This window comes from Apostichopus japonicus, chromosome 3 (genome assembly GCF_037975245.1).
Source record: "Apostichopus japonicus isolate 1M-3 chromosome 3, ASM3797524v1, whole genome shotgun sequence".
Lineage (NCBI taxonomy): Eukaryota > Metazoa > Echinodermata > Holothuroidea > Aspidochirotida > Stichopodidae > Apostichopus > Apostichopus japonicus.
Genome location: NC_092563.1, coordinates 19471240 through 19497432, shown reverse-complemented (window position 1 = coordinate 19497432; position 26193 = coordinate 19471240). Strand labels below are relative to the sequence as shown.

At 37.0% G+C, this 26193-nt stretch overlaps 2 protein-coding genes across 2 annotated transcripts; both read right to left on the bottom strand.

The window, feature by feature from the left end:
* Positions 1–176: 176 nt before the first annotated feature.
* On the bottom strand, positions 177–14198 carry LOC139965352 (dynein regulatory complex subunit 4-like). The gene is made up of 11 exons (XM_071967642.1): positions 14039–14198; positions 11780–11890; positions 10592–10789; positions 9834–10040; positions 9187–9241; positions 8376–8581; positions 6496–6663; positions 5781–5867; positions 4698–4907; positions 4246–4311; positions 177–3120 (listed from the first exon to the last, which is right to left on the bottom strand). Exons 1-11 carry the CDS (start codon positions 14039–14041, stop codon positions 2971–2973), a joined length of 1461 nt encoding a protein of 486 aa, XP_071823743.1. The 5' UTR covers positions 14042–14198; the 3' UTR covers positions 177–2970.
* Positions 14199–17809: 3611 nt separating this feature from the next.
* On the bottom strand, positions 17810–22308 carry LOC139965351 (uncharacterized). The gene is made up of 2 exons (XM_071967641.1): positions 21066–22308; positions 17810–20080 (listed from the first exon to the last, which is right to left on the bottom strand). Exons 1-2 carry the CDS (start codon positions 21931–21933, stop codon positions 19632–19634), a joined length of 1317 nt encoding a protein of 438 aa, XP_071823742.1. The 5' UTR covers positions 21934–22308; the 3' UTR covers positions 17810–19631.
* Positions 22309–26193: the final 3885 nt, after the last annotated feature.

The window sequence follows — 26193 nt, the reverse complement described above, 5'->3', positions numbered from 1 at the left end:
ACCATCGATTCCAGAAAATACACACACAGCTTACTGCATGAAATTGTATGATGTATCTTGTTATATCCTAGCAATGTGACCAATATTCATTGCATTTAGTTTAACATGCGATTATAGTACTTGATACCTTGTGATTGTAAAAGTTTAAAGGTAAGAAATTTGACAAAAATATGCACTGAAAATATGTTACAATTTTATTGAAGGCTTTTGCAATTGAAAGAGTGACTTGAAATTTATACAGCCGTGAAGATCAGAACTAACAACACTGGTTTATTGGTGGGAAGCACATCTGCAGTTGTGCCTAGAAACTAGTGCTCTGGCTTAGAATAAAAGATAGGCTTATGCAAATAAATGACAGATAACAAAAACTATTATCTCACACAGTAAACAGCAGGACCCATTAACCTACTGTCAGACTCTTATGATAAGCACATACACGTGTATGCCATACATCTTTACATCATTGTCAAAATGGTTATCAAAACTGCCTTTACAGTATCCCATGTCTGATTCCTTAAAAATGTGAACATTCACTTAGTAATCTGAAGCAGCCAGCCGATGGCTCAAAGAGAATCCCATTAAATTGTGACCTTTGTGCACTCATTACCACCATATCCCAGGATTAATTACTGATTATAGTGTGCAATTTCATTATATGAATGCAAGAAATTAAACAGTGACATTAATTTTCCATAACATTAGTTATCATAGAGTGTAAATCAGTTGATAATATATATAGACTAATCACTCGATTGTGACGACAAGCTTAACTAGCGTTTTACATCAGAATTATGTTAAGGGGACATGCATTCATATATACACACATGCATGCACTCACACATACTCAAACACATACGCACACACCCACACACAAACATACACTCTAAAAGGGTTGTAAAGGTATGTAGGGAAGTGATGAGGTATTAGAACAGGTAGGGACACAAACTACAAAGCAAGCTTTGTATTGTGTACTGTACTTCCATGTAGACAGGCATAAACTTGTAACCAGAGTGGTCATCCATATATTGTCAAAATATGCTGACTAAATGCTAGCTGCATCAAATCTGCATTTTATGTGCTACCGTCAGTACAATTATTGACAAATAGCAACAAGATAAGATTCCAGAGGATATAAATCAGTTACTTCAGTTCACCAACATTACATCACATATGATAACATTCAAGTTAGGTTAAAACTCAAAGTTTTGCAAAATGTGATGAAAAAAAAAAAAAAATGAAATGTTGCAACAAGTGGTTAACCACTTGAATTCTGATGTCTAAACATATTCATAGTGTGATAAGCCATACATGATAATATTCATGAACTTGTGTACACCACAACGAAGAGCACTTTCTATTGATTAATACAGCAACATATAAAGGTACCAGGAATCAGTTATCATATTGACAAAGTCTATTTAGTGACATAGTATCATAACATTTTGTGCGCAAATGGTCTCAAAAATATTCAGTCCAAACAAACTGACTCAAAAATATATCTCCCCGTAAAAAATAAATCCCAAGGAATGTGGGTTCAAATGGTCCCAAACCTATTGGTTTGTGAGACATTTCTGAAAGTCAAAACTAGATTACTTTTTGTTGAACTAAAATTTGATATATCATATAATTTAGTAATGTACAAAAGTTGTACCTATCGACAAATTCTTTTCACGTTCCATACGCATATGTTGCCATAGTAGTACTGTACCGTGCATGTGATAAATAACTGAATTATGAATCGTTGCGTGATACAATTCGTGATCTGATCTTGAAGTTTCCAAATATATATTTGTTCATCTCTTGTTTTTTTTTTCATTACAATATTACACTATGGACTTGATCTTTTACGAAGCACTGTTATGCATATTATAGTATAATAATGACTCAGATAGTGTCTCGAAAAGTTGGGGGTTCGTGGACAACTCTGACATCTACAGGGGGTTCGTGGGGGGATAAAGTGAGGGAAATCCTGGTTTAAGGTTTTAGACTAAACTGGTGAAACTTTGCCAATGGCACGCTCCAGTATCTCAATAGAGGGCGCTGTCATGTTGGTCTTCATGCAAGTGATCTGTACTGTTTATAAATAGCTCTCAATCAAAGTAAGAAGGTTGCATCAGAGCACTCACAAGAATGTGAACTGGTCAACAGATAAACTTGCATACAGATCTCACTGGTTGAATGACTAGTTCAAAGTTCCACTTTTACAGTTTGGCTGAATGAAAGGTGCCTTAGAAAACACAAGTTCAGGTGCTTATAACTGACACGGCAAAGTCTCTATGTGCTTCACTAAAATGTCTGCGCTAATGTATCTTTTGAATACACATTACAATCTTCCCTGCCTTAAATACCACCAAGTCTCCTGTTTTTGGCCAAAACCAGGCAAGATTGAATATCTACCTGAGTTGGCGGTAATGATAGCCATACTCTGCACAAATTCATGATTAAGCACACTGTGTACTATTTCATTGGTCAAGCCACATTTGTCTTCACACAGGAAAGTAGTGCTGACCATTAGAGGACTTGTGTTTACAATCATGAATCCTAATGGCAGCTAGTACTTGGGATAGTTATGCTTCAAGTAACAAATTATTGATGCTCGAGTGAATTTCAGTTCTATAGGCAGGCTTGACCAGTGTACCAGTAACTTTCACATGTACCTTATATATGATTGAACAATTTGTGAAGTAACTGTAGGAGAGACTTGCTGTATTGTGTGTGTGAGGGGTGTGGGGGGGGGGGGGTGATGGGGGGTGATTAGGAGGAGAAGGGGGAAGAGTGGAGGGAATGGGTAAGTGATGTAATTCATCACTTAATACTTATGATTATGTTCCCCTATCAATACTCCAGGTTAGAACAGAAATAAACTGAAGAACCTGCTATATTTTGTCTCTCTTTTTAAAACTTGCCATTCTTGCCAAAAATGAAATATACAAATTAATGCTGTTATAGTTTTTGTTTTCTTTGGCTCTATTATGTTGGTGCTGCTACCAGTCCTGCGGCACCATGTCCAAGCTGTTGACCTCCGACTGTGCTCTCCAGGGGTTTGAAACCAAGCTCTTCCGTTGGTACACCAAAAGCCTGCAATTTTGCTTCGTATGTCCTTAGAAGGTCATTATGGGCCTGTAAAAGGAGATTGGACAACACTTCAAGTATGGATGTAATTTGCATGTGACAGACACTTATATTGTCACCATTTGTTCAGATTTAGTTAACAAAATGTCTGGATTGGTTGGTAGTTCCAATAAAGTTGAAATAAATACAGTGGAAGACAATTTTTCTCTTGATGCTGATGGTGATTCTAGTTGGCTAGTCACTCCAATGTCCATGGACAGAGAACATTAAATTTCTCCACCCATTCTGATCTTAAATGAACATCTATCATGATAACATCATGTTAGTTGCACATTTCTGTGAGAGTTAGCAACTTCCATTGTACTGATCTTTAAACTGTTTCAAATTGTAGAGACTATTGTCAGTGTATTTGCATTGTGTATTGTCAGTGTATTGTTAGTGTATTATCAGTGTATTTGTATTGTCAGTGTATTGTTATTGTGAATTGTCAGAGTATTGTCAGTGTATTTGTATCGTGTATTGTCAGTGTATTGTTAGTGTATTGTCAGTGTATTTGTATTGTCAGTGTATTGTTATTGTGTATTGTCAGTTTATTGTGAATTGTCAGTGCATTGTTATTGTATATTGTCAGTGTATTGTTATTGTGTATTGTTATTGTGTATCATCAGTGTATTTGTATTGTGTATTGTCAGTGTATTGTTATTGTGAATTGTCAGAGTATTGTCAGTGTATTTGTATTGTGTATTGACAGTGTATTGTTATTATGTATTGTCAGAGTATTGTCAGTGTATTTGTATTGTGTATTGTCAGTGTATTGTTATTGTGTATTGTCAGTCTATTGTTTTAGTCAGTGTATTGATAAAAGCAGTATTCCGGTGCTCTCCTCGAGCTATCACTATGGTATGGGTGCTGGAGCAGTTCAAAGCCTACCATGTTTTGTTATGAAGCGGTTGTAAATGATCTTAACATGAATTTATCAAGGAATATCCAGGCTCTCAATAAAATATGTTATATAAGTATTTATACATTTTACCTATATAGTACTGACAGAGATATATGTTAGTTTGGGTTTATTTTGTAAAACTATACTTGTATGCAATGGACCTGATTACGAAGCTAGTTGGAGCTGAATACTACTTTTAAAATAATATAAACAAACAGTGCACTTTTTACCTTACAAACTCTGGCCAGTTCGTACTGCAGATCTTTGATGGCACTGTTCTTAGAATCCAACACATCCTGTAAGAAAAAGAGCAAGTTGAATATAAGGTAACTAATTAAGTAGGTAGTATAATTATGATTGTAATTGTGACATCAATTGAAAGAAAAAAATTACATTGGATGATCTCTCAACAAAAGAAGAAAGAAAGATCCTGCAAGTGCTTAAACTTTCTTCTGTGTTGAAATTTGAGATCTCTGTTACTGAAGTAGCGGATACAACGGAGCACAACTCAGCTCCTCCAGCCACTGAGGTTTGAAAAAATTACTGTTATGGTGGAAACAAGAGTTAGAAGTTGAACATCCCCTATTTTAGTTTTGTGAAAGCGATAACCCAGAAAAGTCTCACAAAATGGATTCCTAAATTCTTGAATGGGCATAGTGTGAAGTTTGTACCAGACACTAACCTCCAGTTTTCGAGTAACAACAGTAAGTGCGGTCGGATCTAGATTAGACGCAGACAGCACTTCATTCAGTTGAGCGTCTTTCTTCTCCAAGGTGTCCGCGAGAGCGCCTAACTTCTTCTCCAAGAGCAGATTTTTAAATCCACTCTTCTGTTGAACCTCATGGATGGCTTTGATGAATTTAGCATAGAGATCGTCTCTCTCCTTTTGGAGCTAGATAAGAAAAGGCAAAAAATAATTTTGATGGAATTTTTTCAGTTAATACTGCTAGCATACATAATATACAAAACATTTAAAAGGGGTACATCTGTGTTAATCATGCAAACATCTTTGAACAATGGAAAAGAACTATTCTCTATACCCATGGTAAAATGAAACATTTTGCCTCGATTAAAAATGATTAAAGATGACTTAGTTACAGTGATGAAAGTTATAATACATATCTACTCTTTCCCCTTTTGTGGCTATTTTCAAAAAAGGAAAATAAAACAAGGTTGCACAGAATTTTTGCATCAATCATGCACAAGGCTTACCAAAGGATATTTCTCTTATATAAATTAAATTATGGTATAAAATTTGGTTAAAACTAAGTATTTTCTAAGGACATTGAGAAATGAAAAATCTCTTTACTAGCTTAAGAGCCATTTACAGATATATATATATTATCACTCTCTGTTGATGTTTAGCTGAAATTTTTATCTGTTAACATAGACATTCACCTAACTCTTCATTCATGCAGGCCTGACCAGAGGGAGCTGTGTGTGTGTGTGGGGGGGGGGGGGGGTGGAGGAGGTGGAGTGGGGCTACAGCCCTTAGGTGATAAGGGGTAAAGTATAAACTATTCTCCTTTGCATAATGTATCCTTTCGAATAAAATGAAGACTTCAGACAGGGAGTCTGCTGACATTATTGTCTCCAGGGACCTACCTGACTCTCTGCAGCCCTGGGAGTTAATTAAACTGTTGTGATCAATTGTTACTTCAGATTCTATCCTTATAATACAGATAAGTAGCTGCACTGTTTCTCTGGTACAAATCTGTTAGTTTAAGGTACTAGGAACCAAACATAAGTTAAACTTGAAAGTCACCTGTTCAAATCTTTGCTCCAAGACTTCATGTTCCCATCCCAGATCTTTATGTTCTTTGTCCATGACCTTTAACCTTGCTTTAGCATTCTGTAGAAAGTAGAAAAAGAAAGAAACAAAAAAAAATAAAAAATTAAGAAGAGGTTACAATTTGGAGTGAAGTTCATTAAGAAATTTTTCAAATAAGTGTAGAATGCTACCCAGTGGTGAAATGGTCTCAAAATATACAGGACACACTTTGAACTGTTCATTACACTTTAAGAAAGTCTGCAAAGAAATAAATAAATAAAAAAGGCCAAATGTGAATAACCTGAGGGTTTGGTGTTGTCACCTGATAGACAGGATTATCTTCTTTTTTTTCAATTTAAAAGTGTTTACAGACAAAAACAAAACAAACAAGAGCAACAACACGAAAGATGCAAAAACAGAGATGTGAGGGCCATGGAGATATGAACCAGCCTGGAAACAGACAGCCACAAGTTCCAAAACTAATAACACATTCTCACACACTTTTTGAAATTTCGACAACATCATTTTCCATGGTCTCCATACTTATGTGACAATCATCGTTTCTAGAAATGGAATCATAACCCACAGTTTGTCCATTTTTGCAGTATTATATTATATTATCTAGAAACAAGATAGACTATTAACACACAGAAATTAACATGCTAATGGTATGCGACATAATTATTCATGTCTCAGTAAGATTACTTACAGCCAGGGAAGCTTTGTCCTTCTCGTAGTTTGCCAGCTGTCTTGATAATTCCGAGACTTCTTCCCTGGCCTTTTCGAGAGGATCTTTGAGTCTTCTGTTCTCTGTTTGGATTTCGTTCATCTGTTTCTCCATTCTTTCTTCCTTCTTCTTCATTTCTTCGACTTGTTCCTGTTAGAAATAAACAGCTACAGAAATTATCACCATATATCGTTTCTTTCTTTCCCCATTTCTTCTGCTAATTTAAAGATTAAGGAACAGACTGTTTCACAAACCCACGTGTCCATATCTATAATTTTGGGACTCAAACGATTTCCAAAATGTACCGATTTCTCTCCACCTAACGTACGAGTGGGCAGGTGGTAATCAATACAGCCTTTAAGATAGTCACTACTTTATTTAATTATAAAACATTCATGCAAGTATTTTAGTAGCAAATAATCAGATTGAAGGATTTCCCAATCATGTCCGGTCCGCACCTTCTTTCAACTTTCCAAAATAGAAACTGTGAAAGAGACTTATCCTCGGGAAAGTGAAATTTCAAGCCAAGCTGCAATTGGGGAGTCAAGGATGTTACTGTCAGCACAAACAAATTTGATTGGCCTTGGAAACAAAGTTAATTTAGTGTCCAACACTAGGTAGTGGTCTCACATATGTATACGATGGGTACAAAATATTGCAGCTGCTCAACGATACATGAACTGAAGGTTACCTTTATCAAACAGTTATCAAATTCATTTTAATTTCCATGAGTTGTTTGTGTACATGATGATGTGAAAGCTGCCTCTTGTCAGTGAATGAAGCTGCTAGGGTATGCTGGCAGCTGGGAAAAGGTTCAGATTTCTGCAAGTGTTCTTTAAAGAAAGTCAAATCATTGGACAATATCCAGTGATTGATTTATCTGACCGTGCAGCACAGGAAAACGTATCTAAATTAGTGACAGTGCTATTACACAAAAGATCATTACAAAGATTGTTAGGAATTGTTTATTAAGAATATTAATTTCAATTAGCGTCAATTCGATTATTTCATCATTGTAGATGCTACTATTAACTTTTCTTTTTCTACTCTTAAGTTTTTCTCTCTTTTTTCTTTTGGGGGAGTCTCCTACTTTGTTAAGCCTTGCAGGCTTTATAGGAGACTTCCCGTCACACTGTAAATTGTGATGAAACAAAACAAATATACAAATATACAAATACAAATGAAGAGATACGAAGAAAACGCAAATATTCAACACCTAAGGATAGCTATGAAAACTGGAAGATCTTCCCTGCAAACATCATCTAACAATGAAGCTTGAAGGAGGAAATAACAAACCTTTAAGAGAGTTTATTAGAGCCAGGTTGTTCACAGAGATATCATTGTAATACTGTAGTTTTGATGTTGCTTGATGGAGAAAATAACCAACCTTAAGAGAGTTCACTGATATCATTCTAACAGTTTTTTTGGTCACTTGATGGAGAACCTTAAGAGAGTTTATTAGAGCCAGATTGTTCACAGTGATATCATTGTAATAGTTTTTGATGTTACTTGATGGAGAAAATAACCAACCTTAAGAGAGTTTAATAGAACCAGGTTGTTCACAGTGATATCATTCTAACAGTTTTTTGGTCACTTGATGGAGAACCTTAAGAGAGTTTATAAGGGCCAAGTTGTTCACAGTGATATCATTATAATAGTTTTTATGTCGCTTGAGGGAGAAAATAACAACCTTAAAAGAGTTTATTAGAGCCAGGTTGTTCACAGTGATATCATTGTAATAGTTTTTGATGTCACTTTATGGAGAAAATAGCAAACCTTAAGAGAGTTTATTAGAGCCAGGTTGTTCACAGTGATATCATTGTAATAATTTTTAATGTCATTTGAAGGAGAAAATAACAAACCTTAAGAGAGTTTATGAGAGCCAGGTTGTTCAAGGTGATATCATTGTAATAGTTTTTGATGTCACTGAATGCTTTTTCGTGATTTCTCATCAAGGTGTTTATTTGACTGTTCTTCCGCTCCTCAATTTCGTGGATTTCGGTCTTTCTCCTCAGCTCCAGCTCTTCACGTAACTGTCTCATCTTTTTCTCGTATTTGGCCTCAATTTCTGAAACAATTTGAAGAGATTTGAAATTTGACAACGAATTTGACTACACATAAGAATCATCAGCAGTCCAGTGGCACATAGTCAATGTTATCGCATACTCTCACAATGTACATTATATCTACGGAAATTGGCTATGCAAAAGTGGTCAACTGTATTTTGCCAAAGTTTCATAAAATGATTTCATGGCTACAAATATCATCAAAACACAAAATCACTAGAAACAACTTGTACATTGGAAAAACAAAAATAAACCTCAAGGAGAGATAAATATTTAGTAAAATCACTTCTGCAATCATGCCAGCTCAAAGGAAAAGTTACATAATTCATGTTCTACAATAAACTGTATCATGAGATATAAATGATGTCGTGTTAAATAATTATATGGTGCTCACATCAACAAGGTTTGCACTGACTCAGTAGTGCAAAAGTTAGCCTTTTCAGCAATACTGAAAACAATAGTGATTTCAGTGCGACTTTTGATGAGTGAGAAACATACATGACAACAAAAATAACATGAAGCACTCATATGAGTTTGTGATATAACTTATTTCCTTCACCAAGTATATAGGGATTGACAAAAAGAAATCAAATCAAGCTCTCCTCACCTTTTGCTTCTCTCTCATAATCTGACCTCAAAGTAGTCACCAACTCATCATATTTCTAATATAAGTAAAAAAAAAAAAAATAGAACAATTAGTTACTTCTCCAAAATTTTCTCTGTAAGGAAGGAAGATTTAATGGCTGCATATCAACAAACATGAAAGCTGGCATAATTTTCTATTGTAAACTTAATATCACACCATTTGCAACTAGTCCAGACCTTATTGCTTATAAATTACTTTGTTAATTGATACAAAATGTTCTTTACCTTCATCTAAACAAAAGAAGCCCCAACAATGCAGATGACGCCCATTTTTTCTTGGCTAATTAATCTGTATTTGCATTTATGCCAAACTTATGGTGCCTATAGTCAGTAAGCTACATAAATCTAGAAAAGATACAGCAGAGGTTCTTCAATATACCTGGTGTAACAGTGACAACAAGGGGTGGGATGGTGAGAGGGGGTAGGTTGGGGGGTTGGTTGGATATAGGTAGGTCTCATGACAGATGTGTGCTTACTGCTGACAAATAATCGATACAGAAATTATCACGATCATTATTAAATAAGGAAACAGTTGTAAATTATGAGATGCAAGTACCTCGGGTTGCTGCATCATGCCGTGATAATTAAAAATACTACAATAAACTTTACCATTTTTAGATTCTTCACCACATCTTCATGTGAGAGTTCAAGATCTTTTAGAGACACCTTTAAGCCTCTCTTGTCTTTTCTCAGGTCGGTCTCTTGACCCCGATGCTCGTCTTGTGCCAACTTCAAGGCAACCGAGCTCTCTGCTTTCAGTTCAGATATATTGTTCTGGTGTTCATAGAGCAAATGTTTCACCTTCTGCTTGTAAACCTGCCAAAAGAAAATCATGGAAAATGGGAATGTCACTCATCTAGGTAAGTTATGTGTTAGGTATGGCAGAGCAACGTTATGAAACTCACCAAACTAAAACTATGTAACAATTCCGAGAACGCAACGCTTTCCTGTCAATTCGCACACTTTTATGACCCTGTGTCACTAATCTGTGACCAAGGATCACATATCCGCAGCTCGAGTGTGATGTTCCATCACACAATACGCAAGCCACTTTCATTTTCAACAGCTAGCACTATCAACAAAAAGGGTCTGAACAATTTATGTCTAGAAATGAGAGGTAAGAAATTTGACAAGGCAAAACTCAATGGGAAATTATAGACAGACTGGAAAAACTCATTCCAGTCCCAAAATTTACTTAATTTTGTCCTATTATGTTTTTTTCTTAAATTTCCCAGTCTTCCTCACCTTAGGACTGGACAGATGAATTGGTAGACCGCAGGGTTTTTACTCCAGAGGTCACCGGTTCTAGCCAAAACTTCTTACCAAATTCAAGACAACTTTAAAAGATGAGGTTAAGTGTTTAATACCTTGATTTCCACTTGATGTCTCTCTTCTGCATCCTCCATTTCTCTGTCTTTGTTTCTCATCTCAGCTTTACCTTCCTCCATCTGTCGTTTCGAGATCTCCCAGAATGTGTTCACTTTATCTCTCTCCAATTGGAAAAAGTTCCTCTCTTCTCTCTCACGATCCAACTCTTCCCTCAGTCGAACAATGTGTTCTTCCAACTGAGGAGAACGAAACATGATCAATGAAAACGAAAAATAGAAAGTTATATGACAGAAAAGAGAAGCGTTAGTAGCAATGTATTTCAACTTCAATGCAAGGACAAAGCCTTGGTAGCCAATGTTATACAAACAGCGTTTTATAATTTGCTTTGAATTTTGGGAAATGTGGTGATAATGTCTCTTCCTGTAAGTTAAAGTAATTGTGCAGTAATGCTACACTTTATTAACAGCACATAATCAGATTATATGTAGTCTCTGTATGCAGATTAGGGGTATATTTTACTTTGGGGTATAAATTACCTTGTAGGTAGGGGTATAATTTATGTTTGTACTAATAAGTTTAATATACATAATCTGACTTCATGAATGAATCTAGCATAATTGATTCCTTTATGTAATTCCAACAGCTGTTTACATTCGCTCACCAACTTCCATTAACCTTAAAATACCTACAGGTTCAAACCTTAAACACGCCACTCTTTTTTACCAAAATGAACATAAATCATGGTTTGTAAGACTGTGCATGTTACTGTTCCTTACAGTGACATACATGTCATACGGTAGAATTGGCAAAAAAAATATACTGAAAGTTTAGATTCCTTGTACAGTGTGAATGAGCTTCAAACAATTACTTAATTTCCCTATATGCTATAATGGGGCCTTTAAGTAACTGAATGTACATGAAACACCTATCGGACACATTACGGTATTTCATGGACACAACAGTGCATATAATTTAACAAAAAAGTTTTTCAAAATTCTTGAAACGTGCGATCACTTTATAAGAAATATGAAGAACTGTCTATACTAAAATGATTCAGGTCAAAATGAGCGTTATTCAGTACATTCACCATTCTGTAATTTCACTTTGTCAGTCTCAATTTTTCTCCAATCTTGAGATCATTGACAACAGTGTAACAATATTCTGTTACATGTACAGTACTGTACATACATACAGCATATATCATCCATATGTGTGGACTACTCTACCTGTTCCTTTGTCATTTCCTCTGTAGAGATGCCATCAATCACAGTAGGCGTCTTTGACTTAGCTGACTTCTTCTTCTTCCCTTTCTTTCCCTTCCCACTTTTCTTTGGTGGCTGTGAATGATATTTGGAATTTGATAAAAGGCAATTGTAGAGTGTCTTACTTGCCTCTGAAAGAACTGTATTGCTAACAAGGGAATGGTAGCAAAAAGCTGATCATAGTTTCACTTATTATATCTCATCCTTGTTAAGAACTGGTAATGATATCATTGACAAAACAGAACAAAAAATGAAAAGAGAGAGAAAAAAAGCCAACATAATACATAGATGTGTGACCTCCTATGAATTAGAACCCACAAGAGGGACAAGAAAATTCCTATTGAATATTGAACAAAGAAATGCTCATACTTAATGTAATGCAATGCTTCATACAGATTTGGAAGAAATTTGCACATTTAAAAAGTTCCACCTCAACCTATTAAGTATTGACTCATTTTGCATTGATTGTAAACTCTGGCAAAATCAATTCCCAAATCCAGTGTACTGTAGCATGATTAAGAATATTGGCCTTTCTATATTACAAATACAGTACATCTTCAAGGAAGTTATCCTCAAGTTCTAGTAACATGTTTTTGAACTACCCAGTACACTCCTTGCGTTTAGAAACACTGGGTTTCCAAGTCTGAGCAACAAACCCTACAGTAGATTAAGTCTAGCAATTTCTAAGACTATGAAAAGTATCTTCCTTAACATTATACGTATGAATTCTCCTCATCATTCCTAGGTCTAAACACTTCCTTACTCCCTCAATATACTGTTCAACACACATGACACATGTACCCTCTTGAATAGCTCCCATTGGATCCCTACAAGAGATCTTCTGTGTGCCTTCACAATTACTAAACTCAGTTATTACAGCAAAGTATATAACGTAAAAGAGCTTGTTTCTTGACATGGGTAATGTTAATGTAATGGGAAATCTGGAATGTTGCATTCCTATACAAATTTGAGTATGCATGCTGTACCTATACTCTGTGTGGTTAGAATGTTAAGTTATAATCACAGATGCCCCTTTTTCCCCTTAATTTTGGCCCAGAATGAGCAAATAAAAAATTCAGATAATAATAAAGTGTCTCATTTGTATAAACACATGGTCAGTGAAAATTATTAATCAGGTGCAGGCATGAGCAAATGCTTTGTCTGTAATAAATAATAGTGAGAAATAATGAAGGCTTAGCTTCATTGAACACATAGTCCTATGCTAGCTGTGTCCTTCAAATGGTGCTCTCTGGTATGGAAATGCAATTGAGAGAGTAGGAGAGAGCCAGACATCACATAATGCCATCGGGTTATACAACAGTGATTGCATAAAACGTAGTCCAACATACAACCTAACGTAATCATTAAGTATATACGGTTAGGCTTTTTAGTGAAAGGTCAATGCACCTGCCTACCCATGCATCAGATGATTGCTTTGGATAAACAAAGGCAATGTTATTGTTGGAATATCATATTCACTCGAAGTCTGAGGATGAGCCAAACTACTGTACTGGCAATAAACGATATATTGTCAACATTGTGTGGTTATATTGTCTACGATAAACAATAGTGTCAAGAAAGATTATTTAGGGCTAATATTAATCAAAGTGGCTATTCTTACGACTAGTCGTAAGAATAATTTATAAATACGCATGCGCAGTTGCTTTAACATGGCTATTTTTACGACTAGGAGTACTATTTTTACTACTAGGAGTAAAAATAATTTCCGGTTAGGGTTAAGGTTAGCGTTAGGTTTAGGGTTACCCCTACTACATGCGCAGTTGCTTTATCTACTTTACTGTGCTTGAATTCGCTGATGTCGTAAGAATAGTTTATAAATAATTGTTACGACTAGTCGTAAGAATAGCCACGGCCAATATTAATTAGACTTTTGAGATTGAATGCACAATTAGTCTTCAACCTAGGAATAATATTTGAGCCTATCAGGTAAAAATCTTGTCCATAATATAATTATATCATTAACTATAGGCCCCCAACTCCCCAAGCTACTGGATATCGGTGCCAAGACCTAAATTAGGCCCACAGTACTTTCATAAGGTAAATAGTCTTCGCGTAACTAGTACCTAATACACACAACATAACGACATTCATTTCGCATAGGCTGCAATTAAATGAGACAGAGTGGTTTGTGTTCCCAAATCACCACAAACTAAAAACATGTGTAAGAAATGTCGTAATCATAACAGCTTATACATTAATTACCATTTTGAAGTCCTTTTCTGGTTATGCACGGGCGAACTTGAATTACAGTTCAATTATGTTCTGTTCGATAACCAAGGTATAATTCGGCTCTTGCTGTATCCACGGCAACAAGTTGTCTCCGAAATCATAACTATCGTTACCAACCTCCCGGATGTTTTCAATGCACTACTCGTATGGAAGGCCATATGTGACATAGCCTACCTTGTTATTTTGGAACACTACTAATATAAACAAACCTCCCAATATATGTATATTTCCTATTTCTATATATATATATATAAATATATATATAAATATATATATATATATATATATATATATATATATATATATAGGCTATATAAAAATAAAATTTGCAAGGTTTTTCTTTATTCCATGTGCATTTGCATTATTATTTATCATACATCAAAATTTGAAATTCAGTTGTTCATGACAACAGGTGTTTCGATTGAAAACGTATATTTCACAGGTGTGATAATAATAGTAATCTGCCATTTATGTACAGTGTAAACGGTGTTTAGCAAGTTCCGCGATGTTTGTTTTTTCAATATTCGGTCCGGAGGGGTGGGTACCAGTTACCCGACTAGGTCATGATAACGGGTACCCGGTTCGGATTTTTTGCAACCCGACTTAGGCCTATTGCATTCCAAAAGTAACTGAATGGGACTGGAATTGACTGACTGGTTAACGTTGTTCGGTTTTGTGCCAACGAGGTTCCATCTTGAGTGATTTTTCTTAAAACGTATAGGCCTGCCTAACAATTTATTTTAACTGTTTTTATTTGCAAGCCTTATTATCTATGATGAAATTGCCATACTTTCGAATACGTGTATTTAAGCTGTTGGATAAGAAGAACAGCAGCTATATTGCAAAGAAGGGAGGAATAACGACCACCTTGCCAAGAAAAGAAATAACTATAGTGGCCGTGATTTTCAGTCCTTTTTTTAAATTTTTTTTATCTTATACTTTCAACAGCATGTTATTTTTCCCCGTGTGTGTATACGCCGTTGCTTGCGATTACAATGTGAAATTAACATGACAATTACGTGTTTTGAAGTCTTTCTTCAATCCTCCAAGGGCTTCATTAAAAAACAAACTAAATAAAGTGACAGGTTTCTTAATTAAGACTTTCGTAAAGTTGTATGACGTCAAACGCCGGTCATTATTTATCTTTTCTTGTTCTTTGTTATTCGGAATGAAAGTTTGTTTTCAGAAATAACGGTTGTTTGTAGGAATCAGTGCAGATTATGGCTTCGTCTTAATTTCAGGTTACCTCATCATCTGAGGAGCAGAGTATTGTTAATATTTCACTTGTTTACGTGAGCTGTTTCTCAAGTTACCTTGCATTGACGCGGAAGGATAATAACTGCATTGTTTTGAAACTGCACTTTGGTTAACATAATTAATAAGACTGTTACTTAGTTATATACCAGTTAGTGAACTTATCTAGTGTCTTCTAAGCTGAGGCATGGTCACAAGACAATCTGTGATTTGAACTACCGTAATATACATGGCAAACCATTCCGGAAGGCCATCTTATCAAGAGGATTGATAAATTGAAATAAATGAATTTTCATCTAGGAAAGATAGGAATTCTCGGAAGCTTTTATTTACCTTATTGCCATGTTTATCAGCTATTATATATTTCCTGCTTCGTTACTGCTGGCACCTGACGCCTATGACGCTATACCTCGTGACTTTAAGTGCAAACAAGGATAGTGCAGCGTACAACACAAATGTTGTAGATGTCATATGCACTGCTTAAAGGGCAAAATATGATAGTTATAATAATAATAATAGTCATGCCATATTTTTAATGTTTGAGGCATTATCGAACGTTAGCGCTTAACCGAAAAAAATTGGTCTTTTCCATGTAAACTCTTTGCTGCATTTATTAACTTTATCTTTTATATAACATTTCTATTGTGAATGTGGAAATTACGTTGGCCTATTCTCTTATTCTTTTCACATTGAATCCCGGTACACGAGTTCATCTCATGCGATAGACTTGGACGTTTTGATGGATTCCTCTTATGAATATACCTGGTCGAACAGGGAGACCCAACAGACGCCATTTCCGACAGACAACCACAGTGCATTTATTGCAAGCTTTGCCAATAAGACGGTGCATGTAAATATCACGGTTTCAGTGGCATTCGGTACAACAGCTCTGTTGACTATTATCTTAAACTGCTTCACTATCACTTTCTTTTGCACACAGAATTCTGTATGGCAACCAGGTAGCTGGTTTCACTGTGCAATTGCCTTTTCCGATTTGATAAAGGGACTCACGTCGTTACCTATTTTATCGTTGCTCAGCGGTCTTGGCCGTTTGCCTTTTGGCTATGTACTGTGTTTCGTGTGTGATTTCTTTCGCATTGTGATTGATCAATCGGCAATGTTATTGATTATTGTAGCCTCCGTAGACCGTTTTTCTTCCCTCACGATGGATTACAGTTCCTATCTTCGATCACGAAGAAAATCGCGATTATTTCTCTGGATAGGGTTCGCCTGGCTAATCCCTGGTGTAGGAAATTTCATTTCCGGTGCAGTCTGGTTGCTCCTCGTTCCCTATGAAGAACGAATATCAGACTATAACCCACTGTGTTTGGACGTTCCGGAATCTGTGGATACAACTTTCAGTATAGTTGGTATTACTCTCCATGTTTATATACCATTTACCTTGTTATTCGTGTTGCAGATTATGACGTTTCATAAAATTAGACACCGTCTACGAGCCCGTCGTAAAATTGGATGCGGTATCGCTTTACGTAGAGTCAATGCTACTACACCTCAAGCTGCGGCGAAACATACCCTCCTTAATGATAATTATGATAAAGCTTGCAGAAGGTTGCACTCGAAAACTGAAACTACCATGCAAGCAGCAATACCTGGAACTTGTGGTACCGCATCGGACATGAAGATAATCTCTCGGGACAAGACATCGTGCTTGAATCTCGAATGTGAGAGAACGAATGCAAGTAAGGAATGTGATAGACGAAAAACAGAAATAGCAAAGCCATGTCAATGCACCATCGCTAATAAGACCCAAAGTCACTCTCAGATCAAGCGAAACGAAGCCAAAGACGGAACTCTAGAAAAAGATGTCGTGACCCGTAGAAACACATGTGACGAAGGAAATTCAAAAGATTTGCAACGATCAGATAGCATAAAAGATGTTGTTAGAAAAAAGGAAAACATACGAACCATGGCTAGTTTCGTAACGGCTGGGATTTCAGGCAAACACAGGCCCACAACCACGGTCACCGAAAGAAAACGCAAAAAGTTATTATTAAGCATATCTGAAAGCGATCGTATTCGTTACGTGAAACCGTTGGTACATTTATCAACGGTGGTGCTGATGCTTGGAGTAAGTGCCTTACCATTAGCATTGTACTACACATACGTACATGTAAGATGTCGTGAATGCTTCAATCTTGATATGTATATGTGGCTTAAAGTATTATGCTATAGTTATTCCAGTACAAAGCCTTGCATATTTATCATTTTCAATAAAAAATTTAGAAATTTCTTACGTAAATGCTTTTCACGAATCTGCTTCTAAACACACACACACACCCGCACGCATATATATATATATATATATATATATATATATATATATATATATATATATATATATATATATATATATATATATATATATATATACATATATATATATTATAGAAAACCCGAGAAATAAGATATGTCTCATAATTGACAAATAAGGAGTAAATTTTTAGAAAATATATTGGAATTTTCGGTCCCCTTAGACTTTCGTCAGCAATACTTGGCAGTCGAATGAAAAGTACAAAGTGTAACACAATGAAAGTGACGCTAGATAAGTGTAAGTAGCATTGATGGAATTAAAACCAAATAAACCATGACTATACAGGAAGCGTATTAAGGAGCAAAGAACGGATTACATATGCTGTAGAACTGATAGTTGTTAAGGGGTCCCATGTCTTTGTTGAGGCCGGTCTCAACAAAGACGTTATACGATAAGTTACGAAGGTGGGGGTTAGGTATGTAGCAGCCCCCCCCCCCCCCCATTCATTGTTTTCCGCGTGGTCATATCGACGGTTGTCGGAAACTGATCTTGCGGCTTGATGGAGAGTCCACCGGGACAATAATCAATACGATTGTGAACTTAATAATGACACATTTACGATCGGTAAATGTTCGACCCTTTGTATATGTGTTATATCTGATCTGGGTCCATCCTTTTTGACAGACTGAATTGTTCTAACCATTCAGGGGCGTATCCCGGTGGGATTAAGTGTTGGCGTTGAGCGTTGGGCTTTGGGCGTTTGGCGTTGGGGAACCGCGGAACAACGTTCCCTCCCCGCACACTTTCAGACTTTCCTCCTGACATATATCACACTCACAGAGATAAAACAGTTTGTATTCTCGTTCCAGTATTTATGTATGAAAACAAAACAATAAAATATATATGCATATATGTAACTTAATGTATATAACAAGAAAGCAGTTTAAAATATACAACTAATTAAATGATCCCTTAATGAAAGTCAAATTGTTGACTTTACGTACAACAACAACTGCTTTATCTTTCATTTTTGTGTTGTAAGTATATTAATTTTATCCCTTCTTAGTTTAAGTACCTAATGAATGGAAATAAAGATTCAAACTTTTTGCATTTTTCCTGCCTTAATGAAAGCGAGGATGTGTATTTAGTACAAGATATTGAATTAAAGACTTGTTTTCCTTGTTCGCGGATTTATTAGACATTCAGAAGGGGAAAAAGGGTTCAGTTTTATATTAAATTTGATGAAATGGTTCTTTTCCAATTTTATACATTCGAGAGTTCGTAACGAATTTATTCTACTGACGCGATAACTGCTTATCTTTGGTTCTTAGACATGAAACAGGTTGATATCTCAAAATCAATATTCCATGAAGAAAAATAATTATATCGCCGATATTCCTTCAAAGCTATAATATCATCATTTGGCATTCTCAGTGTTTTATCCCTACGCTTTCCTTATCTATATTTCGAGTTAACCAGCGGGTCTTCTACATTTGCACTATTCCTTAGACCAAGGAGTTGTTATTCCATAACAACTCCCTGCTTGGACAGTTCTACAAAATGGTGCAGATTTTTACAAACACAACTTGACGAACATGCTCAAAGAGGGTTGATAGAAGATTATCGGTCTCGAGACGAAACTTTCAAACTGGGGGTTACTAATACAATAATATAGACACGGGATTAATCATACAATAATGCGGGCCCAAGGGGGAAATAGAGGATGAAGAATAATTTATTTCCCATTTTCATGAAGAATAATCAAAAAGGAAATCAAATGATAATAGTTCTGCACAGCTTGGCTCTCGACGCCACTGTCTGTCATGTCAGTGAAAACTCGAAGGGTTGCAGCACAAGTTTGTAGCCTAAGCGAAACTTGTAGTTGTTCGGCGTTACGCTAAATATAGCCTTCTTCCCGCGACTTACACGAGGCCCGAGTTTCTGGTAAGTTACACTCAACCTCTAGGGGAAACTTGTTGGGCACCGCCACCTTTCAGCGCCATGACTGGTTACTCTGACATCGGGTCTGTTTTATCGAGATCAATAAGGTGAATCTTCTGGTTCTACTTTTATAACGATAATGTGTTCCTCCTCCTCCTCCTCCTCCTCCTCCTCCTCCTCCTCCTCCTCCTCCTCCTCCTCCTCCTCCTCCTCCTCCCGTGTCTCCTTATGAACTAATGAGGGAGCCATACCATATTTCGGATCAGTGCAGTCTCCCTCATCGAAGCATTCTCCATCTTCTTCTCTGAATGCGATACCGTCAACCAAATCTCTGCCATCATCGTTACCCAATGACGACGGTGTATGAAATCCAGTGTTGGTTATTGGCGATGATTGTGACCACGATACTGTTGTTTGTTGGTCTGAGGAGTTGGCGGGTATCGATGACGTCACTGGAGGTTTAGAATTTGCAGTATTTAACATATCATTCGGATGGAACGCCTTTGGTCGGAACGTCTCAAGGTAATGACTAGTTGGAATCTGAAGTTCTATATGGGGAGACAAGGAAACGCCTAATATGGTTACATCTTTACAAGAAAACATAAATCTAACCCTTGCGTTACTATACTATTAATATATGTATACAAAAAAAAATAAAAGGAACGGGTTTCAGTACACATATGAAGGTAGGTTTCAATCTTTAGACTCATATATCATACAACTTAAATCTATTTTGCTTTTTATTTTTAATGTTGGAGGGGTGGGGAGGGGGAGGGGGAGGGGGGGGGGCTGAAATATGATTGCAAACAAGTACTAAGAAAATCTAATGAGTTAATTCTCAGTCATCGACAAAGTTATCAACGTCATCATTACGTAGTTTAGCGAAATGTTTCACCAACCATGGGAAAGAAATTTAATTCCCATGCTAATTGTGGGCGAAATTTATAATTTAGTTTGGCATTTTCGTCTAAAAGTTTCATACATGCGAAAGATTACGATTTAGAAGCTTCGAACGATATGTTGATCATTAAGAATGACAGGGACAGAATAAAGCCAAGGGGATATCACGGGAATATGTAAGGGGTGGGGTAGGGGACACGTTCTACGGAAGCTAAAGGGCTTCAGATATTCATTGTTCTTTGGAGCGAGTTAAAAGCACAAAATACATGTTAGAGAGAGAGAGAAATTCTACTTGTTTAAAGTATAGTGGAAAGCCCTAAAGTTGTTGGATTTTGAGATATTTCTTGTTTTCTCTTAGTGACTTTGATGCACACGCATGAGAAAGAGGAATTTAACTTCTCTTGAAGCTATATTTACATCAGCACAGATATACATTCTACAGAATGCAATTTCATATAGGAAGGTGTATTGTCAGTGAGAGTCAGTTTTGTTTCACAATAGCCAACTGGCAGGGGTTAATCTAGGGGGGGGGGCGGTGCAAGCATCATGATTGGGGATAGTTCTCCGACCGCTTATACCCATTCCTTTGCGCTGCCACTGGGGGGGGGGGGAGTTTCAATGATAATTTCTTACCAGATGAGAAATGGTCCCATTCATCAGGGATCAGGACAAGACGTTTCAGATGTCCATTGTCCAGCAATGTCTCAGGAGACGTTCCGAGGTCACCAGAGGTCAAAGAACCTTTTCCCACATTCGTCATCCATGTCAGGCGTAGATCACATGGGAGGCCATTCTCGGCTCGTTTGTATGGATGTTGGTCTTCCCGCAAAGAGAGGGACGGGCATATCATTGGCTGCAAGATATCACGCACAGGCGAGAGCTGCAGACCTTCTGTCTCTCTATGGTAATTCAGGAATGGTGACAGCTGCAACCTTCGATTCGTATCAGATGAAGGTTTCCTTAAACATCTTGGATGACTACTGATTTTCGAAGATAACCCCCAACCTGAAAATGCAGAATTGCCTTCATTTTGTTGTGTAAAAGAAGGTGGAACGTTCTCTGATTTACCTCCAAAGTCAAACTCTCGATTTCGCTTACGGGAACCCGCTCTCTTGACTTGATTGAGCATGTCCGGTCTGCTTCTCAGGAAGCAAGGATGTTGAAAGTGATGCATTTGCATGTCCTTGGAAACACATGTCTGTCCATGTCTGATCTTGTTAGCAACAGTAAGTTTGCGAAAACCGTACAAATTAAGCTGTCTCACAAAGCTGGAAAAGTTTTGAGTTTTAAAAATGGCAAATTCCTCACAATGCAATACCTCCTCTTTGAAAAGGTTCGGATTAATGAAAATCCCAGAACCAGAATTATTCCAAGTCACAGAATGGCAATTTTCATCGTTGACTAACTTCCACAGTTTACCAGGAAATGTATTGGTATTTATTGGACACAAAATTCCAAACTTCGGGCGGTGATCATCGCTATCTCTTGGTATGTAATCCATTGTGTAGACACAAGACCTGTAGAGGTTTAGGTTGGTCAGCTAACGTATTTTACGCATTCGAATAAAGAACAAGAATGACTAGTTCGGTATGGAATAAGTACTTCCACGCAAATTCCACGCACACTGCAAGCGTAAAGCGTCTGTGCGCGCTTGCCTCGGAAGTGAGGGCGAAGGAGTTGAATCTGCAACACTTGATTCGGTCATCTCCTCTCTCCCTTCTTGTTATAATTATATATAATTTCTAGTCGCGGAGATTAATAATGGTAATAATAAAATTACTATTATAATTATCTGCTCGTTTCGTAACGTTTGAATTATGTTGCCGACGACAATGTAGCATCATGAGTTTTTCCGTTATCAAAGAACAAAGGCTTAAATTAGAGCCACGTCTAACGCACCGAATAAACGCGTAAAATAACAGCCGGTTAACGCGCGCGTGTTATTTTACGTGTACGCGCGCGTCTTTATCACTGGAATCATGCAAATATGCGCTCCCCTCAAGCTTGTAAAACGCGTTCTTGCACTGCTATCAGGTGCACACTACACTGTACTGTATCGCAAACTCTGTTCAAGAGATACTTTGCAGTGCGCTTAGCGATATACAATATGTTTGGTAAAGCCTTAAAGTAATTTTTAAAATATTTTTTTCGACAGAAAAGATGAGGTGTATCTTACATGCAAATAATTGGTCCACTACGGATTCTCCATCCAGTGCTTCCTATACATCCTTGCATATTCTTATATCTTAAACTATAGTGATTTGTAGAGCCGTCGGCGCTGTAACTTATCTCTGGGATCAAACAATTTATATATATATATATATATATATATATATATATATATATATATATATATATATATATATATATATATATATATGCAGTAGTTATATATGTATATATGTAGTAGTATATATTTTTTTTATTAGTATATATATATATATATATATATATATATGCAGTAGTTTGCCCGAATCTTTTACAAATTTTTGCCCGACAATTCTGTGGAAAGCGTTTTATGTTATTTGTTTTGTGATATTAATATTAATATAGGCCTAATAATTTTCTTTATTTAGCATCATGTTGCCCGAATATTTCCGTGTAACACCACCGTAAGCGCAGCTCATCTGGGCTACCACGCTTTTTGCACTATCAAAATTGTTCTAACTAGTCAACTGTATACCTGGACATCCCCGACATGAGTGTATATGAAACGTTTTATTGTTCATGGATGGTGGGGGGGGGGGGGGTGCCTACAAGCCTTGAAGTACAGGTTTATCATATTATTTGTTATTTTTATACTTTTCTTGTGAGACAAATTGCAGTCTCACCCGACACAGCGACATTATCCCGCCGCCTACATGTCGTTGAACAATGTATGTTTTTCTGGAGGTAGCTGAGAACTGAAAAAAAAAAATACGATAACTAAAAAGGAGCTTAAAAAATATACTGTCCTTTTTTTTTCCCTTCAAAGTGATGTTACCATTTTTTCTTCTTCTAATTTACCAAATTTTTGGGGAAGTGTAAATTTCTAAAACGTGAGATTATATAAAAAAGAATGTTTAGATGCAACTTGCAAGGCCTCAGAAGTGCCATTTCTGGAAATCTGAGAGGCACTCTTTGCCAAAAAATTTATTGTACGCTACGCGCCAACTGATGGTGGCGCTCCGCTTAGAAAGTGTCACGGGAACTTTCGGGTACAAAAGTTTCTGCCCCCCAAACTGAAATGGTCCCGTATAGGCCTATGCATAATAACACATTATGTTAACAATAACAATAACAAGCACGTTATGTTTACGCCAATTGGGTACGTAAAGTTGAATCTGAGTCTGACAGTGAATGTGCAAACTGGCGCTGTTCCGTCAATTACGTTATTTACATGGTGGAGAACTTCAGGTGTCCGCATATGGTAGTGTATACCATGGAACTTTAAACAGTCTGTTTATAGCTCCATGTGTGTATATATACGTTCCCAAGCACTGAGGATTCACCTGTTACTTCAAAGATATGCCAACATCGAGCACGAGACAACCCTTTCAAACAAAATATACAATGAAGAAGTACCTGATTAAGGGGGTCGTGCCGTGGATTTGGATAAATTAAACGAGAAATTGAAAATCTTTGGAAAGAAGATTTACAAGTTGAAGACTTGACAAGGAAGTCCTAACAGCTAATATAGGCCCTGGATTATTGATTAGATAGGCATCACCAAATGTTAACCACATAGCAATTTCCTTTGGTAAATTTTGCTAATATTGCTCGCCACCCCCACCCCCACCGCCCTTCAACCTCAAAAAAAAAAAAAAAAAATCGTACATGCAGTCTAGAATTCACGATTAACTTCTGAATCAATGGGGCTCTCCTGGGTATTAGTTCGTTTTTCAACTTGTTTTCGAGAGTAAATGCCGGTATTAAATAGAATTAATACCGGTAAAAATTTTCATTCGCACGGACAATAAATCAGCAATTATTTCCCGTACAATATAAACGTGCATGGGCGGCGATCATGGTGGGGGGGGGGGCGGGGGTACATGTCCCCCAATATTTTAGGTGGGGAATATAGTATCTAATATCCCCCCAATATTTGGTGGCATAGTCTTTTTGGGTGGCTATAAATAGAAAATAATGCGTAAGATTGTTTATCCAAATCATATTTGGTGGTGGCTAAACTTCATCCAAAATATGCTGCATGAGGTAAATAACACTTCGTGGAGAAGGGGGAGCCCGCCCCCCCCCCCTGAGCATATTTTTGTTTTTTTTATTTTTATGATATCGCTAGTAATTTCAAAATAGAAAATGCTTAGATGTAACTTACAAGGCCTGGGAAGTGCCATTTCCTGTACCCAAGCAAATCCCCCCCCCCCCAAATATTTGAAGCAGATTGCCGCACCTGTATATATACGTGTGCCCTGTTTAACGATGCCTGATATCGTTATCAGTGACCGAGTAGCCAGAATTTGATTGCCATCCTCCGGTTAAAACTGAAACTAAATTTCCCCCGATATCTGATTAATCATTGGAGCAATTATGCTACATAATGCATGTTGGAGCCTTCCAAGAACATGTTTCCACCCCACCCCCCCCCACTCCCTCCAAAATCCTGGTATAAAGTTTGTGGTTGTTAGGTACGTTACAAGACGGGGTATAATGCAACCTTTGTCATATTTGGTTAATATTCCAAACCCGAAAGAAGTAACTTCATGTTTGGGTTCCAACATTAGCAGAAAGAGAGAGAGAGTGAAAAAGTGGAGCCTGGTGGTGGTGGGGGGGGGGGGTCGAGGGGGTGAATCAGTGTACACTTACACCTTTCCGTGCTTCTATTTGTCCACCGGGCTATACTTTAGTTACGTAAAACCGACAGGACACAAATTGATACTCTCAGGAATCAAACCGGCTGCTTTTAAACAAGCCATTCAGTCAGGTATAGGGAGAGTTTACTTCAACATCCAGATAGTTGTTAATCTGTACAAATGCTCTTTACGAATTGGGCGGATGCAGACCTAATTAATACATTGGAAATGTCCCTGTATTGCGAAATTCTATATTTGAATAAAGAAGTGTTGCAAGGCGTGACAAGCAAATAATGAATAAAAATAGCTAGCAGCTCTAGAGACTGCAGATAGTTGGAACTATCCCTCTGTTGCGAAATTCTCACTTTGCATAGACACACATTGCATGTGTACATAACATATACGGACGCGTATAAAGAACACTACATGTACGACTGATATACACACGAGATAAAGAACCTCTAGTGAACATATCATAACATATCTCTGGGATCAAACAAGCAAACGAATACGCGAGCGTACACGCTCTGGTTGCCTTTATTATTTAACATACGCAGACGTGATGTAAAAAATCATATTGCGAAGCGCGTTACAATGCTACACATAATTATGTGTAGAAGATGTATGAGAAATGAGCAGAGATCTTGGTAATGAATCTAGCGCATTCGGCGCTGTAAAAATTCTGTTTGCAAGAAGTATGCCTAGCCTGGGACGAATACAAAATGTCTTTGGGTATATCCAATACTTTGGTATCTCGGGAACAACACCAAATTAGATGAAATATCAGCAGCTTGTAGATCTGCTACATATTTATATCGCGCCTTGGGTTTAGCTGCGTGAAAATTGTCATCATTGCTATTTCATTGCTTTAAGATTAACCAGCTTGGCTGTATTGAACTACATTGAAAGAAACACTGATATAAACATTGAGAAAGTTGTTAGCCGGTCTGCCAGCTATGAGAGTGTCAACG